The 17,827-nt window shown below is 42.4% G+C and overlaps 1 protein-coding gene across 1 annotated transcript in view; it reads left to right on the top strand.

The window, feature by feature from the left end:
• The window catches only part of CCDC33 (coiled-coil domain containing 33), a 642,117-nt gene extending 625,451 nt beyond the window's left edge, over positions 1-16,666 (top strand). The window contains exons 21-23 of the mRNA XM_030187021.1: positions 1,176-1,262; positions 3,476-3,592; positions 16,043-16,666. Coding sequence (XP_030042881.1) covers positions 1,176-1,262; positions 3,476-3,592; positions 16,043-16,102 — 264 coding nt within the window. The 3' untranslated portion in view covers positions 16,103-16,666. The remainder of the gene's footprint in view (positions 1-1,175; positions 1,263-3,475; positions 3,593-16,042) is intronic.
• Positions 16,667-17,827: the final 1,161 nt, after the last annotated feature.

Below are 17,827 nucleotides of genomic sequence, written 5' to 3'. Positions count from 1 at the left end.
TTACACCAGTAAGAATTTTATCTAATCTAATCTGAAATGTATCAATGGCACTAGTCCCAGCATGAGGTTCAAGGCAGTTTACAAAAAGAAAACTCAAAACAGCATGAGGAGCTACATAATTAAAAAGAAAATAATCAAACTTTGTCAAATAAACATGTCAATTTTTTATGCAGTTGAATTTAATTAGAATGAATACAAATCATAATAGCTCAAAAAGACAATATAGCCTCGAAATGACATTTCCATCAAACACCAGTAGAAGCAGGAAGTTTTAATACAAAATTATTCCTTATTTGGGAAGAAAAGATAAATAAATCTGAAAGATGAAATGAGGAACTACCGTTTAATGCATGAAAAATCAAGCAAACTGATTTAAAAATAATACATGCCATATGAAGAAGCCATTTATGTCTGAAAATGACTTTATAAAATTATCAACAAGATAAAGAAGAGAAATCTCTGCAGAATATGCAAAGGAAACCAAATAGTGGAGGTGGCTAGAAAACAGGCGTGAAATCATAGGTTCAAGACCAAATCCTTTATTCAACATAAACCTGACACGACCATGTTTCAACACAATTCCTGCTTCAGGGATCATTGTATAAGATTACTACTACTTATCATTTCTATAGTGCCACTAGATGTACATAGCGCTGTACACTTGAACATGAAGAGACAGACCCTGCTCGACAGAGCTTACCATCTAATTAAGATATCTATCTGTATTGCACACACAGTTCCAAGATATCAAGCTTACAGTAGTGATATTTTCAACACTTAAATGAATGTGGTGCTACAAAAAATGCTGCCCACCCCTTCCCCCCCCCCCCCCCCCACCACACAGAGATGTCATCCCACGAAAGGATGGTCAGCTCGTGGTTCCTTCAAGCTGTCAGCTAGAAGTACCCTTCCCTCCCTTGCACCCCCTCCCAAAGTTCCCATGGATTGACTCCAGATGTATCCATTCTTCAGCTCCAGGAACAGAATACTGTTTCCTTCAGTCCCTAGGCCTCAGTTTAGTTTTTGTATGTTGGCTGTTCTAAATACCTGAATTTGTATGACTGTGAAAACACAAATCACAGGTAACCAGTCATGTTCTCATTCTGATCCATTCAGTGATTTGACTTTACTATTAATGTCTGTATTTTCTTCATTTCTGTGTTTTCCATTGCCAGCATGATTCATTTCCAGACTCTGAAAAGCTAAATCTGCTTGCAAAGCTAGAAAAGGCACAGGCACGTATCGAAATGCTGGAATCACAGGTGAGACAGAAATACATTTAAACAATGGTGTTCATTTTCGAAGCAGATGGATGTATCAAAATGGCCCAAAAACGTCCATCTGCCAAAAACATCCAAATGTGATTTTCAAAAGACAGAATTTGGATGTCCTACACTGCAGTTTGTCCAAAAAACAAGGGGGGTGTTATGGGTGGGACTAGGGAAGGCCCAAATTTAGGATGTCCATCAGCGATAATCGAATGGGAAGAAACATTCAAGTCAAAAAAGAAGGGTGTCCTAAGTTAGACCTATTTCAATTCATGTCCAGGGTATAAAAAGGTGTCCTGATTGAGTAGCTGACCACTGGAGGGATTAAGACATGACCCTTCCTTTTCCCCCAATGGTTACTGTCCCCCTTTCTCACCCCTGTAAGTGACACACAAAAGGGAAACTAGGCTCCCTGACAACATCACGTATTGTGGGCTTTCTGAACATAGCAGCAAGCAGGTCTGAAGGGTAGCCTAGTGGTCAGTGCAGTGGACTGTAAACCAGGCAACCCAGGTTCAAATCCCACTTCAACTCTCTCTTTTTTTTTAACCTTTGAATTGTGAGCCCTCCAGAAACAGATATAGCTATTGTACCTAAATATTAAAGGCATCAAACTTGAGGGCTATTGAGGTGGTGTACAGTCATATATAGTAGGTATTTCCCTGTGTCTGGAAAGTTCACTATTTAAAATAAGAGTTGCAGTGGAATATGATCATGGGTGCCCTGTATTAAAGTCCAATTCACAAAGCACTAGGCTGCCCCCTCTGCTCTGCAGGGACATCTGTGTGGCCATTTTTGTACAAATGCTGCCAGACAGATATCCTTGTCCCTGTTTTTTTTGGGCATTTATAATTTGGATGTTTTAGTTTGGAAAATGACTTATTTTGGATGTTACATATTTTTGAACAGGAAACTCCAACGTTTTTCCTGTTTGAAAATGGCTGTGAGATGGACAGGTTTTTTTGGACATTATGAGCATGACGTCCCAATTCTGACTTAGACTTTTTTCGAAAATGCCCCTCAATATGTTATTTTGAATGTTAGAATATACAAACACAGAAAGAGATTAAATTAGAGCAAATGTCAAGCTGTCATTAGGGGCATGTCTTTGCCTCCCATCAAATGCATTAGATGAACTGCATTTCCTTATGAAAGAGTATATTGGGCATTTCATAAAGGAGAAGCCACCTTTCTCCTTCTCCTCTTCCACCCGCCCACACACACTAACATGCTTACTGACAGCCATACTGATCTTACTTCTCAAATGATCACACTCGGTGTTTCCTGAAGCATAACAATTGTTGGCAAAATTTCTGAAATGTGATGTGAAAACTATTTTTGGCTCTGACACAGCAGCTTTGAATACTAAGAATTTGTAGTTGTTTGTGTTGGTTCTGAAATGAAATGACAACTTTCCTCCCTCCTCCCCCTCCCCAAAAAATTTTAAATTAAACATTGAGATAAAACACATTTTAATCTGCATATCCCTATTGAATACATAACATACACCCCTGTTCATAATGGTGCATTTAGTGCCAACATGCCATTGTTTTCAGTGTAGTCCATTTACTACTAATATGCATTTTCATATTTTTATGCTTAACACACATTTGTGAACAAGATATTAAGGAATAAAATCAGGCAACGACTTGAACTGTAGATTGGACTTCTAGTAATTACTATTCAACATTTATTTGATTTGTGTATCTGCTTCTAACTCAACTTGAGTTCAGATTAGGAAAAGGCAAGTAATTAAATCTTTTAAAAAAATTCAAATATAATGGTACAAGGTATACGCAGGGCTTTACAGATACAAGGAAGAGACATTCCCTGCTCAATGAAGCTTACAGTCTAGTTTGTGGATGGAGACAGATGGATAGTAAAATGCAAACTTGGTGTAGTCAGGATTTTAGTCCAGTATTTCCTCTCACTAATCTTCTTTCTTTTCACTCATTGCAATGGAATCTGTAATGCAACTGAAAATTGGTGATATATTTTCTAGGCAAACTCATTTTCTAAACAGAAATCTGGGTTTGGTTGAAGTTTTTCTGTTCCATAGTATAGTACAGTAAATCCAATGACGGTGTTGGGAAAGGAATTGGTTCTCTTTTCATAGAGATGTGTTCTATTTCTCCCCCTTCTAGTTGTGAGATCTGTATAAAATACTTTTACATTTATCACACAACACTTTTACAACATTTCTCTAGTTAGAAGAAACTGCAAGGAAATGGGGGCGGCAAAAACAAGACCTCCTAACCCGTCTCTCAGAACAGGACAATGGATTCGCACGGACATCCACCATGATTTTGCACGACTTTCCAACGGTCAGTAATAAAGTCACAAAGCAGTGCTGTCTGAATGCTAATAATTTTAACATGACATCCTAGAAAAGCCTTGGGGTCCTTTTATTTGATATAATATAATACCTTTTAAACAGAAGTACCTATGAAAATTACATCGCCGCCTTGGAAATCCCTGGTTGGCAGAAGTATAGCATTCAAGGCAAAGTGTGTGCTCACAGATGATAGCTTTGATACATAAGTACATAAGTAATGCCATACTGGGAAAAGACCAAAGGCCCATCAAGCCCAGCATCCTGTCCACGACAGCGGCCAATCCAGGTCAAGGGCACCTGGCAAGCTTCCAAAACACACAAACATTCTATACATGTTATTCCCGAAATTGTGGATTTTTCCCAAGTCCATTTAGTAGCGGTCTATGGACTTGTCCTTTAGGAAACTGTCCAAACCCTTTTTAAACTCTGCTAAGCTAACCGCCTTCAGCATGCTCTCCAGCAACGAATTCCAGAGTTTAATTATGTATTGGGTGAAAAAACTTTTTCTCCTATTTGTTTTAAATGTACTACACTGTAGTTTCATCGCATGCCCCCTAGTCCTACTATTTTTGGAAAGCGTGAACAGACGCTTCACATCCACCTGTTCCACTCCACTCATTATTTTATATACCTCTATCATGTCTCCCCTCGGCCATCTCTTCTCCAAGCTGAAAAGCCCTAGCCTCCTTAGTCTTTCTTCATAGGGAAGTTGTCCCATCCGCGCTATCATTTTAGTCGCCCTTCGCTGCACCTTTTCCAATTCCATTATATGTTTCTTGATATGCGGCGACCAGAATTGGACACAATACTCAAGGTGCTGTCACACCATGGAGCGATACAACGGCATTATAACATCCTCACACCTGTTTTCTATACCTTTCCTAATAATACCCAACATTCTATTCGCTTTCCTAGCTGCAGCAGCACACTGAGCAGAAGGTTTCGGTGTAATATCAACGACGACACCCATATCCCTTTCTTAGTCCATAACTCCTAACGTGGAACCTTGCATGACGTAGCTATAATTCGGGTTCTTTTTTCCCACATGCATCACCTTGCACTTGCTCACATTAAACGTCATCTGCCATTTAGCCGCCCAATCTCCCAGTTTTGTAAGGTCCTTCTGTAATTTTTCACAATCCTGTCGCGAGTTAACGACTTTGAATAACTTTGTGTCATCAGCAAATTTAATTACCTCGCTGGTTACTCCCATCTCTAAATCATTTATAAATATATTAAAGAGCAGCGGTCCTAGCACAGACCCCTGAGGAACCCCACTAACTACCCTTCTCCATTGTGAATACTGCCCATTTAACCCCACTCTCTGTTTCCTATCTTTCAACCAGTTTTTAATCCACAATAGGACATTTCCTCCTATCCCATGACCCTCCAATTTCCTCTGTAGCCTTTCATGAGGCACCTTGTCAAACGCCTTTTGAAAATCCAGATACACAATATCAACCGGCTCCCCTTTGTCCACATGCTTGTTTACTCCTTCAAAGAATTGAAGTAAATTGGTCAGGCAAGATTTCCCCACACTAAAGCCGTGCTGACTTGGTCTCAGTAATCCATGTCCTTGGATGTGCTCTGTAATTTTGTTTTTAATAATAGCCTCTACCATTTTCCCCCGGCACCGACGCCAGACTCACCGGTCTATAATTTCCCGGTGTTACAAGAAATTATTTATTTTGGGGAAAATAGCTCGAGAGCACTCGCTACTGTTTATAATTTAAGAGCAGATGCTGTATTTATAAGTTTTAGGATATTAATTTCTCCACCAATCACCAAAGGTGATAATTGCAATAAATTAAATAGATTAAGTATATATAAAAGATACCATATACTCAGAACACAAAGAGATCGTAATTTTAGCTTCAAAAAGGTTGATTTAATATACAATTGCACACGAGAGGTAGGTTTTAAGAGATCTTTACAGATAATCTGTGCTTAAGTAAGGTAAAGTAGCAGGTCTAGATCAAAAGTTATGTTACTTACAAGTCCTTGTTACAAGCATGCTGTGGTCCAGCTGATTGATGAGCACATGTTTCAGGAGCAAGGCATCAGCGGACCCCAAAGAGAGCAGCAGGTCCCAAGAGGAGGCAGGTTCCAAGAGGATGAGCTGGGCTGTTTCCAGGCCTTTTATAATGTTAGCAGAGAAGCATGGTGTGTGCATGTCCTGGATATTTTGCAAGGCATTATGGTTAATGTAGTCTGTTCACATGACCACATTATAAGTCCTTCCTTTCTGCACATGTCTGAAAGCTGATGGGAGGGGCAGGTATACCTTTGACAAGCAAATGTCCTGTTTATGGTTTCCCCTCTGAAGTCTTTGTCTTCAATGGGCTCTCCAGACTTTCGGTCTCTTGGGTCTTTGGTTTTCAGAGATGTCCTGATGAGCGTCCAGGTACCCACCTTAGTCCATCTTTTGTTAGGTGAGAGGGCAGAGGAAGCTCTTTTGTGTTTGTTAATTGACTATCCCTGCTCTCAGAAGTTCCCAGAAAAAGGGATGGGGAGAGAGGGGCTTGAAATGAAACTATTCTCTCTGCTGCAGTGTCAAATATATATATTTAAAAGCTGCACAAATATATATCTGATCCAACACAACATCATGCTACACATTTAATTCTGATGATTGGCTTATACCATAACACCGGCTCTCCCCTGGAACCTTTTTTAAAAATCGGCGTTACATTAGCCACCCTCCAATCTTCCGGTACCACTCCCGATTTTTTTTTTATTGTTTGAAGATTTTATTAAACATTGAAAATTATACAACAGCTGGTAAGGCACCAAGGCAGAGCCAAAACATATATCACAGTAACTCTTCCCCCCAGCCCAAAGTCCTTTATAGAAGTTCAACGTGCCCAACAAAGCAAGCTATATCTTCAAATTTAGACATTTTTGTGAAGGTCCCCTCGCCCCTCTCAAAAAAAAGTCCCCTCCCAACCCCCTCCCCAATCTCAAGCCTCCCCACTCTCCTCCCCCCTTTGATGACCTTCCCCCCTACACCCCTCCCCAAAACTCCTCCCTCCCACACTATTAACATGAACAGTTCTTCAAGAAGGGCTCCCACATATTCTCCCACTTCTCCACAGTAAGGCACTGCTCCACACGAAGTCTCTCCCTTTCACAAATGAACAACAGTTTGTTCAGCCATCGCAGCCGAGAAAGAACTACGGGAGATTTCCATTGAGCTGCCAATACCACTCTCGCCGCCAACATAGCCTGCCTGGTCAACAGCCCCTGCAATTTGGTAAGGCCTGGAGGCTTCTTGGAAAAAAGAAAAAAATTCCAGCGACCACTTAATATGTCTCCGAAACCAAGTTTGTAATCTATATTGAATAGATTTCCAGTAAGCCCTCACTTTAGGGCAGGACCACCAAATGTGACCCATAGTACCTCTCCGACCACATCCACGCCAGCACAAAGGAGATACATCCGAAAACATGTGGTGCAACCTCACAGGTGTCAAGTACCATCTATAAAGCATTTTCAGCACATTCTCCTGGAAGGGAGCAGATACCGAGACCCTCGCCCAACCATTCTCCCATACAGACCAGTCGGCCTCGTCAAAATTAGCTCCTAATTCTTGATGCCAACGCTCTCTGTGAAGAAGACTCGGGCGAATCTGCCGACACTGATAAGAATAGAGACACGTAATTAAACCTCTAGTGGTCTTAGAATCCTCACAAAGATCTTCCAAAAAGGAATCGTCTCGCCCGAATTTCCCTAGAGGACAAGAAGTGTCTTATCTGCGAATAAGCAAACAACTCTTGAAGCAATATCGGAAACTGGTCCTGGAGGGACTCAAATGAAATCAAACTACCCTCATCAAAAAACTGACCCCAAGACACCAATCCCAATGTTGCCCACCTAGAGAAGGGCCCAGGACAAAGCCCTGGAGAAAATAGAGGATTACTAGCTGTGGGCAATAACCTAGAAAGCACCCTATCCGACGTGATCAAAAGCCCGTCCCAATAAAAGAAGGTTGATAAGATCGAGGGACTCTGGTCTCTACACAAGCCCCTATATCTACTTGGGAGCCACATTAAGGAGCGGAGGGAACATGAACCTACCTCAGCTTGTTCCATGTGTACCCACAACTTATGAGAGAGAGCCTGAAACCACTCAAAGGCCGATCTTGCCTGAGCTGCTTTATAATACCACATAACGTTAGGAACTCCCAAACCTCCCTTCTTCTGTGTCTGATACAATAAAGCTCTAGGCAAATGTGGGCGCTTATCAGACCAAACAAACCGGACCAATCGATCCTGTAGCTTCGCCAAAAAGCCCCTAGAAATACGAAGAGGTAGAACTTGAAAGAGATACAGCAATCTAGGCAAAACATTCATCTTTAATGTGGCAATCCTACCTAGCCAAAACAATTCAGAAGCGTCCCATCTATCCAAATCCTTATAAAGATCTTTCAACAAAGGGGGATAATTAGCCGAGAACAGATCCTCTAGCACCGGAGTTAGGGTAACCCCTAAGTAAGTTAGTCCTCTGGTAACCCAGCGAAAAGAAAAGGAAGCTTTTAAAGATTCCAAAATCGGAGAAGGAATCCCAATAGCTAATGCCTCTGACTTGCTCATATTTAATTTAAACCCAGAAACCAAAGAATAAGCACCCAACCTCTGCATAAGATTCGGTAGGGAAAGCAATCACAGAGAGCAGAACATCGTCCGTGAATAGAGCTGATTTATATTCCTGGTGCCCCACTAATATTCCAGTTATATTAGGATCCGATCGGATGGAGATCGCAAGAGGTTCCATAACCAAGGCAAAGAGCAACGGTGATAATGGACACCCCTGCCTAGTGCCACAATAAAGGGAAAACCCTGGAGAATTACCTCCATTGATACGAACACAAGCCCACAGGGAAGTGTAAAGAGCCTTTACCCACCTACATAACCCGGGCCCCACTCCAAACCTTTCTAACACCTGAAGCATGAAAGGCCAATGGACATGGTCAAAGGCCTTTTCAGTATCCAAGCCCAACAAATAAACAGACAAATCGTTCTTCTTGGATACATGAATCAAGTTAATCATACGATGGGCATTGTCCATAGCCTGTCAGTTAGAAATAAAACCAGTCTGGTCAGGATGTATTAAGTCTGGTAAAACCCTCGCTAGACGATTCGCCAACACCTTCACCAAGATCTTTACATCAGAATTCAGAATAGAGATAGGACGATAAAATGCACATTCCGTCCTATCCTTACCAGGCTTTGGAATGACCGCAATCCAAGCTTCCATCATAGAAGAAGGAAAGTCCTCTCCCATTAAGACCTCATTGAGAAGCTCCGTCAAAAAAGGGGGCCAACTCCCCCCTAAATGTTTTGTAGAACTCATTAGGCAATCCATCTAGTCCAGGCGACTTCCCTGCTGGCAAGAATTTGATAACCCTTGTTACCTCCTCCAGAGTGACCTTGCCATCCATTGCCTCCTGCTGTGCTACTGTAAGCTGCAGAAGAGAATAAGCCGAAAGAAATTTGTGTATCTCTTCAGGGGATGGATTAATATCAGATGAGTAAAGCTTTTGATAAAACTCTTGAAAGCATTGATGACTTCTCCCAGAAGAAGTCACATAACCATCCTCTCCATCCCCCACTTTCAAAATAGTACGATCGACTTTTTGCTGAGATAACTTAATCGCCAAAGCCCTACTGGGCTTATTAGCATGTACATATTGGGAGTATTGATATTAGCATTAACAAATTGCAGCTGATCTGAGTAAATCTGATCCAATTTTAAGCGAAGTCCCTGAATCTCCCTCAGAGTAGCCACCGAGTGCGATGATTTATGCTGTTCAGATAAAGCCAACAAGCGGGACAGACACCCGGCTACCTCAGCCCATTGCTTCCGTGCCCTGGAACTAGCCTTCTGAAGAAAAAAACCCCTAGAAACAGCCTTCAAGGCATCCCAGACCATCCCCAAAGCTGGACCAGAGTTGACGTTAAACTCTTAAGTACTCCTGTAAAAGCTGCCTGTAACCTGCAAGAATCTCCTCCTCCCATAATAGTGTAGTATTCAAAGTCCACCTCTTTCTTTCTCTTCCTCCCCAGAAGAAGGCAAACAGGCCCATACAGGAGCGTGGTCCGAAAGGGTAGAGGTTCCAATATCAGCCACTCATCCTGCGTGAGTTAACGAAATATCCATTAACAAATAGTCGATTCGAGAGTAAATATCATGAGAGTGGAAATAAAACAAATAATCCCGAACTTTTGGGTGTGCAATTCGCCATATGTCAGCAACATCAATATCTCTAACAAACCTGTTAAAGGCTTGAGATATCTGAATATCCATACCCGATAACTGTCCTGATCTATCTAAAGCCGGATGTAAAGTAGCATTAAAATCCCCCCCCCCCCCCCAACAATCAACTTACCAGGACAGGAAGTAAGTCGACCCACCAATTTATGCAAAAATCCCCCTTGATCTTCATTCGGTGCATATATAGAAACTAAGTTAAGCGCCACATTATCTACTGTAAGACTTAGGAACAAGAACCTCCCCTCCGCACCCCTCTGCACCTTGGAGACTTGTACCTGCAATGACGAGTGTAACAAAATAGCTACTCCCCTTCTTTTAGATCCATCTATAGCAGATGCACAAAAAACTAAAGGGTATTGAGAAAAAAACAATAGTCTTTCATGATCCCTTCGCAGATGAGTCTCCTGGAGGAACACCACATGCGGTTTCAAAAGTACCAATTCCTTTAAAAAATTTTGGCGCTTCTGGGGTGAATTGAGCCCTTTGACATTATAAGACAAAAACTTTATATCCCTACTCATAAAAGCAACCTACCTGCAACCAGGTAAGGCACATGAAAGAATATGGGAGCCCCCCCCCCCCCCCCCGAACCACCTGCAAAACAGCACCAAAACGAAAGAGAAACCCTCCAAACCAACAACCCCCAAACATTACCCCTTCTCTCTGCAAAAAAACAACTCCCCCCCCCCGTCCCCCCTCCCATCCACAACCACCAGACCGAAGACCCATCAAAGCCTCCTGTCTAGGAAACAAGGAACAAGTAGTCACAGTACCCCACAGCATACTCAAATCCCCCCCCCCCTGGCACTCCCCCACATGCCCATACCACTCAAACCGCCTCACTCTAATTCATCAACCAGCCATGCCTACCAACCTAATCAATCTCACCAGGCAGCCCCCTCACTACCCTCAAATCCAACCCACCCCTCCAACGAATAGCAAAACCACATGTACCACTCACACTCCTCTTACATCCCCCCCATATCCATTTAACCATATATCCAGTAACAAAACCTCGCTATCCCTCATTCAGCCTTCACTACACCCTTCTCACCAAAACCTGCCTCCCCCCTACAGCAAACATACACCCCATACACACTGTAAAGTCTTTTAACAGAGTGTCCTTCAATAATCCAATAATCCAGAAGCCTGATCAATCTAGAAACCCATTGAAGATCAAAGTCACAATTCAGGAAAAAGGAAAGATAGACCAGAAAGCACAGTTTACTGATTACTTCTCCTTGTGAGAAACACGCTTCCATCTCTGCAATTTAGCTTTCGTCTCCGATGCAATATCCACAGGAGGAGAAGCATGAGGCGCCAATCCTGCTTCATGCTTCTCCAGGCCTCCGACAAATGCCTTACCCGAGACGCTGTCCCCTTTATAGTAAAGCATAATGCGAAGGGAAAAGCCCAACGATATTGAATCTTCTCTTTAATCAAAATGTCAAGGGCAGGCTTCATGGCTCTTCGTTGTGCCAGAGTAAAAAGAGAGAGATCTTGATAAACCGCCTCCGGAACTCCACGAAAACGGAGATTTTTGCGACATCCCCTGTTCTCCAGATCGTCTATCTTATACTGGAGGTCATCACAAACGACCAAAACCTCAATTTTGCGCATACTCAAATTTTAAGAGCGTATTAACAAATCAAATGTGTGGAGGCGTGTCAAAATGGCGGCCGTGAGTGTTTGCTAACGGTCCAATTTTAGCTGCTGGTGTTTCTTTATCGTTTTCCTAATGCCACATACTAAAAGAAAGGGGCTGGTGAAAGTTCGACTGCCATCGGACAGAACCTCTTCCCCGGTCCAGCAGACGCTGGACCGATATGCAACACCTCGTTCTCTTACCGGAGTGGAGATCCCCGCTGAAGGGTCCAGAAAAGGAGACTCGGCCCTCTTGGGGAACGAAACATCTTTGTCTCCTCCGACTCCCAACCCTCCACCACGTCCCGCGTACTCAGGAGGCGAGGCGGGAAGCATAACAGATTCGGATGTCGATGCTGTTTTAGCTTCCGCTGGCAGGGCCTCTAATCCAAACGCGGAGGAGAAGAAAATGGAAGCAAAGATTGCTCCCGTGGTGATCACTTTGGAGTCCATTTGGGGAGCTTTGCAATGTTTAACTACTGTGACTACTTCTACTGCTCAAGATATGACCCAACTGGTTAACAAGGTAGATACTCTGACGGCTTCAATAGACGAAATAAAAAAGGAAACAACGCAGCAAGTGGCACAAATACAACTTGAGGTAAAGACTTTAAATTCCTCTACCAATGCTATCATAACAGATGTGACATTGATTCGTAGAAGGTTGGAGCAAATTGAAAATTACAATCGCCGTTTAAATCTTAGAATTTTAAATTTCCCGATGGTTCCTGGTCTTAACCCAATGGAGCTCTTTAAAAAATATCTAATGGAGATATTACGTTTTCCTGAGGCAGCAGTTCCCCCTTTGAATAAAATTTACTACTTGCCTTTACCTAAGCGAAATCGAGAAGAACAGGGGACCCCCGGGCATATGATACAAACTCAACAAGATGATCAGACTTTAAATGATATCTCTGCCTTGCTAGAAGATTCGTTAAATGAAGTTACTCTGAGACAAACATTAATGGCTTCCTTTGTATTTGAGCAGGACTTAAATTCTGTATTAAAGTTGTACTTTAAAAACTGTACTAAAACTTTTTGTGGACACAGAATTTGGATCTATCCAGATGTCATAAAATCTACTAAGTACAGAAGGAGGACATTTCTGGCTCTTTGAGAAGAAACAAATTTGATAGGAGCGAAGTTTCTACTAACATTTCCCTGTAAATGTATAATAAGATATCTGGACAATAAATATATTTTTTGGGAGCCGGAACAACTTAAAGCTTTCTTAGATTCAAAAAGTATACCCAGTGGACCCAAGAAGTGAGAGATGTTGGAAAATATAAAATGAGAGAATTAAACGGTCAGGCCAGTTTCTGATAATTAGTTATTTGTGATAGGTTCTCCTTAACCTTTTTGGAATACGCTCCCTATGTTTCTCCCTTAGATTTATGGTTCTAATCAAGAGATGTAAAAATTTTGTTGCATTGATATTCATTTGATACTTTTTCCTCTCTGTGTTTCAATTTTGCAAGTGAAATTTGTGTAACTTGTAAAGCATAAATAAAGAAAAAAATATAAATAAATAAATAAATAAAACGACCAAAACCTGGGTAATCTGGGACTCCGCCGTGCTGATTTGGTCCCCCTGGTCGTCCATTCGCGCCTCCAGTTCCTCTGCCTCTCAATTCACGGAGATCCGCGCTCATAACATCGATCCGCTTCAGGATCGCTTCTTTAGAAGATTTTATCTCTGCCCGAATCGCTTCAAGACTTTTCGCCAAGTTGTAGGAGGCACGACTTTTGGAGCTCAAATCTTGCAGCTCAGATTGAGAAAGAGCTGAATCAGAGTCCAACCTTGAGGGCCAGGTCGGCGACACATGGCGTTGTGGGCCTTTGCCCTGCTGTCGCACAGAATGGCATTCGCCCTCCTTCCTCGAAGCCACAGCGGACTTACTCATGGCTCCCACGGCTTTTCCAGTACCAGGCACTCACTTTCAATTGCAGAAACGGCCAAAAATAGCTATTATCAGTGGAAAGATACAGGAGCTAAGAACTCAAGCCGCCATCAAGCACCGTGACGTCACTTCCTCCCCTACCACGCCCGATTTTAAGGATAAATTGCATATCAATAACAGTAGCTCCGCCAACTCATTTTTCAGTTCTATCAGTACTCTAGGATGTATACCATCTGGTCCAGGAGATTTGCTACTCTTCAGTTTGCTGAACTGCCCCATTATGTCCTCCAGGTTTACTGTGAATGTTGGCATCAATGTCTGCGGTGTCGCTGTTGGCAGTTGTGCCAGGCATTGGGTGCATTTGCACCTGCCTCGATGCCAGCCACTATGCGAGCCCTCTGGATCCGACTGATGTCGACACCAACCTGGAGAGATTCGAGGATTCGGTGTCATCCTTGGTACCGAAGATCGTGGAAACCCAGTATCGGAGGAAGTATCGGCATCCACCTCCCTCAATGCACAGTGCCGGGTGTTGATGCCAGAAGAACATCCAGCAGGTACTGTTGCATGAGTCTCTGAGCATCAAGATCAGACACCTTGCTTCCTGAGCTACTGGCTGCTTTCTTCAGAGCTTATTGGCATCAAAGGTGCTTGGACCTGCCATGCTTCTCCACTCAGCCTGCATGGCCCTCAGCCTGTGGTGATGCTCTGCTGCTTCAGCAGCTTCCCTCTACACTGACGTCTCCGCTTTTCCTGATGTCACTCCTCTATGGGCATATTTGAGCTCCTGGCTGGCTTTGTTCAGACGGCATTGGTGCCGAAGGTGCTTGCACCTGCCATGCCTCTCAAATCAGCCCCTCATGGCCCTCAGCCTTCAGTGAGGCCCCCGACGTTGTTGTTGTTGCATGCAGCCCTAGCGTCAACTGCCACCTGTGTCGGTCGATGTCGGTGCTGGCAGTTTCATCAGAGTCGAGGCTGGTGCCCACTCCTCGATGCCCCTCTCAGGGTCATGGTTCCTCTCAGTCGAGGCAGACTCAGTCTCAGCTGTCCCATGAGATGTTCCTGGCCGATGCCAAGGAGGAGAGCATGGGAATCGGATACAGGTGCTTCTCAGAGGAGTCCCATGGAATACCATCTGACCCCTCCCCTTCACTGGAATGGAAGGGGAACCCGGTTGTTGAGCCCGCTCCAGCGCAGCTTGTATGGCAAGAAGAGGAGGAAGTGAACTACGGCACAGCAGGTCACTTTCTCCTCCTGCACAAGCTTAGACCCAACTGTTTATGTGTTCAGGTCTAAGCCTGGGCAGGAGGAGGAAGTGATCTGCTGCATCGCCTTTTGTCTGCCCACAACCCTCCCTCCCATAGCACACTCACCCTTTTACTCTGCCCCCAATCCCTCACTGCACAATCGCCTTTTCTCTGGTCCCTACTCATTTTCAGCTATGTCAGTGGCTCTGCTTAACTCTCTCTCTTCCCCACCCCTGTTGAGCTTCCCCGGCAAGGAGGAAGTGAACCCGTGGCACAGAAGGTCACTTCCTCCTCCTGCGCAGGCTTAGACCTAAACATATGAAAAATTGGGTCTAAGCTTGTGCAGGAGGAGGAAGTGATCTACTGTGCCACAGTTCACTTCCTCCTCTTCTTGCCATGTGAGCTGCACAGGAGCAAGCTCAACAACCGGGTTGGGAACAGACTAAAAAGGTGAAGTGGGGGTTGGGGGCAGATTAAAAGGGTAAATGTGCCATGGGGGTGAGCGTTCCTGGGTTTTCCTTCCTGCCAAGCATGGTAAGGGAAGGGCAGCGATACTCTGGGTGCACCAGTTGTTATTTTTTGGGGGAAAGAGAGCCCATTGTTAAACATTTGCTCTCACAAGCTGGCTTCAGCACACTCTGCTTGTAATTATCTGAGAAGGTGACATTATGGGGGGTGATTTTACAAAGTCATTTTACCATGTATGTGGCAATATGCATGCATAAATGTTTTTATATAATTAGATCAGGCATAAAAGTACACACATAGAAATTAATGTGCGTACTTTTACTGTAGGCATTGCAGAGATATGGCCTGGACAGACTTCAGGCGAAGTCACAATATATCCTTGTTTGATTATAAAATACACTAATCTACACACATTATTTGTGTACTTTTAAGGGTCTCATTTTCAAGGCACTTAGACTTACAAAGTTCCATAGGTTACTTAAATGGAACTTTGTAAATCTAAGTGCTTTGAAAATACACCTCACTATGTACTAACATTTACATCTGCTCCAAGTGTTTTAATTGGTGGTACTTATACATGCAAGATGCCTAATAATGCAACTCTTGTTTTTCTATATTTTGTTTTTTGATATAGCTGCTCCTTCTGTATATGCCGGCATCCTTATATGTATTTTGCAAAAGACTCCATGTTCAGCAAGTCTTCTGTAAAATAGTCATAAAATGTGAGTGTCCTACTTTAAATGTCACACTTGCCACATGAAGCCCCTGTACAACATGGGGCTTCATGCCTCTTGAGGTGTGGTCATATTCACTTTTCTGTTTTGAAATTCCTCTTTACTATAACTTTTTTTATTTTAGAAAAATGAAGAATTCTTTTCTGAGTCTGTGATTTCCTTCTTCCCATAGATGAATAATCCTGCAGCGTCACCAAACCTGCGAAGACACCAGAAGCTCGATCCTCTATGATGTCTTTAGACTGAAATATGAGTCTGCAAAAAAGCGGTGTAACTTCTTTGGTTACAGCTGTAATTTTCCCTTTAATGCTTCCAGCTGCCTAATCACACGTCTCCAGGTTGTGAGCATTATTTTGCTTTATGCCAAAAAAGGCTCTACAACCAGGCTTTCCAACTCTGAAGGCTGAAATGAGCTGGACACTTAATAATAATAATAATAAATACTGACAGCTGCACTAAAGCTCACTTATAGAAATCATGTAAGGTGATGAACATAATAAAAAGTCAGATCTTCTGTTTTCTATATACAGCTTAGAGTAATCTAAGCCCATTGCCTGTAATAGGTCCTTTTCATGTGTAGCAGGTCTAGTCATTAAGATGCAACTGATACACTTACTTGTCAGGACCTTTCCTTAGAATTTCAAGTTTTAACATCTAATTAAGAACTAGAACTTTGGGGACGTCTAATGAATATTCTGTTGCAAATAAACCCTCATAGGATGTGCAGTTGTACATATAGAGCTTGATATATGTGGTACCATATAACAGTATTAGAGGGTCTTTTACTAAAGATTAGCTTGAGTTATCTGCAGCAGGACCCATAGGAATAAAATGGGCCCTGCTGCAGATAACTCAAGCTAATCTTTACTAAAAGACCCCCTAAGTTCTTTTGTTTAAAAAATCTGTGCCAGCTAATGGACAAATATTGACTGGATAACTTGATGTCTGGCTAAAATTTATATAAGAAAAGGAGGGGCAAGGAGCATTCCGGGGCAAGGCCAAAAGTTATCAAGATAGTGGCTGTATAATGCTGTTATCTGGATAACTTTGTCCATTCAGTGGGGTAATCCTAATGTAACAGATAGGTTATCTATTAAAGTTTAGAGACGCATATTCAGAGATCCTATCTAAATGAATAGGGCTGCTGAATACCAGAAAAAACAGATACCTTATCTGTTTCTCTTGTTGCAGTGGTCAAGTGCCTGAATACTGAATGCAGGTCTTAGGAGCATATGGCCAGATGTACTAAACAGTATTCCTAAGAGACAAAATGAGAAAAATACTGCACTGTGACCTTCAACTTGGAAGAAATTTATATATATATATATATATATATATATATATATATATATATATATATATATATATATCAACAAGTGCACAGCCTACATTGTGTTATTCTACTTTAATAGAGGTTTTTTTTCTTTTTCTTTTAGTTAGATTAAACCATTGGTTTTGTGGAAGGCTGTAATTTGTTAAATATTTAACTGATAGCATATTTTATAGGTTTTACTGTAGAAAAACATTAATCTGCATTCAAACAAGAAGAGGGAATAGTGTGCCTGCATTTAGGTACTCCAAGGCCATGCAGTAGGAGCGTATTTTATAAAGAAAAGGAGGTGCCTGCTTTCCTTTATAGAATACTAGCATAATCTGGTATAGAAGCGCCTAACATTTAAGTTCTTACACTTATGTCAGCCATAGAGCTGGTGTAAGTGTGAGTGCCTAGGAGTGGCTGGGTCATACCCATGCTCTGTCCCTGTGTACACCCCCCCCCCCCCCCCCTCCTTGTACTTATTTGCTATGCAAATTTCACATTAGTACAGAATAGCACATAGGCAAAATGCTAGCATAAGTGTGCACAAATGTTAGCATTCTAAATATTTATGCACATAAATGTTAGCACCTACAGTAGGTTATAGAATTGTCACCAAAATGAACTGTTTGCCTACAAACT

The sequence above is a fragment of the Microcaecilia unicolor genome, chromosome 1 (assembly GCF_901765095.1).
Source record: "Microcaecilia unicolor chromosome 1, aMicUni1.1, whole genome shotgun sequence".
Classification (NCBI taxonomy): Eukaryota; Metazoa; Chordata; class Amphibia; order Gymnophiona; family Siphonopidae; genus Microcaecilia; species Microcaecilia unicolor.
Note: the sequence above shows the minus strand (reverse complement) of the source record. Positions and strands in the feature narration are given on the sequence as shown.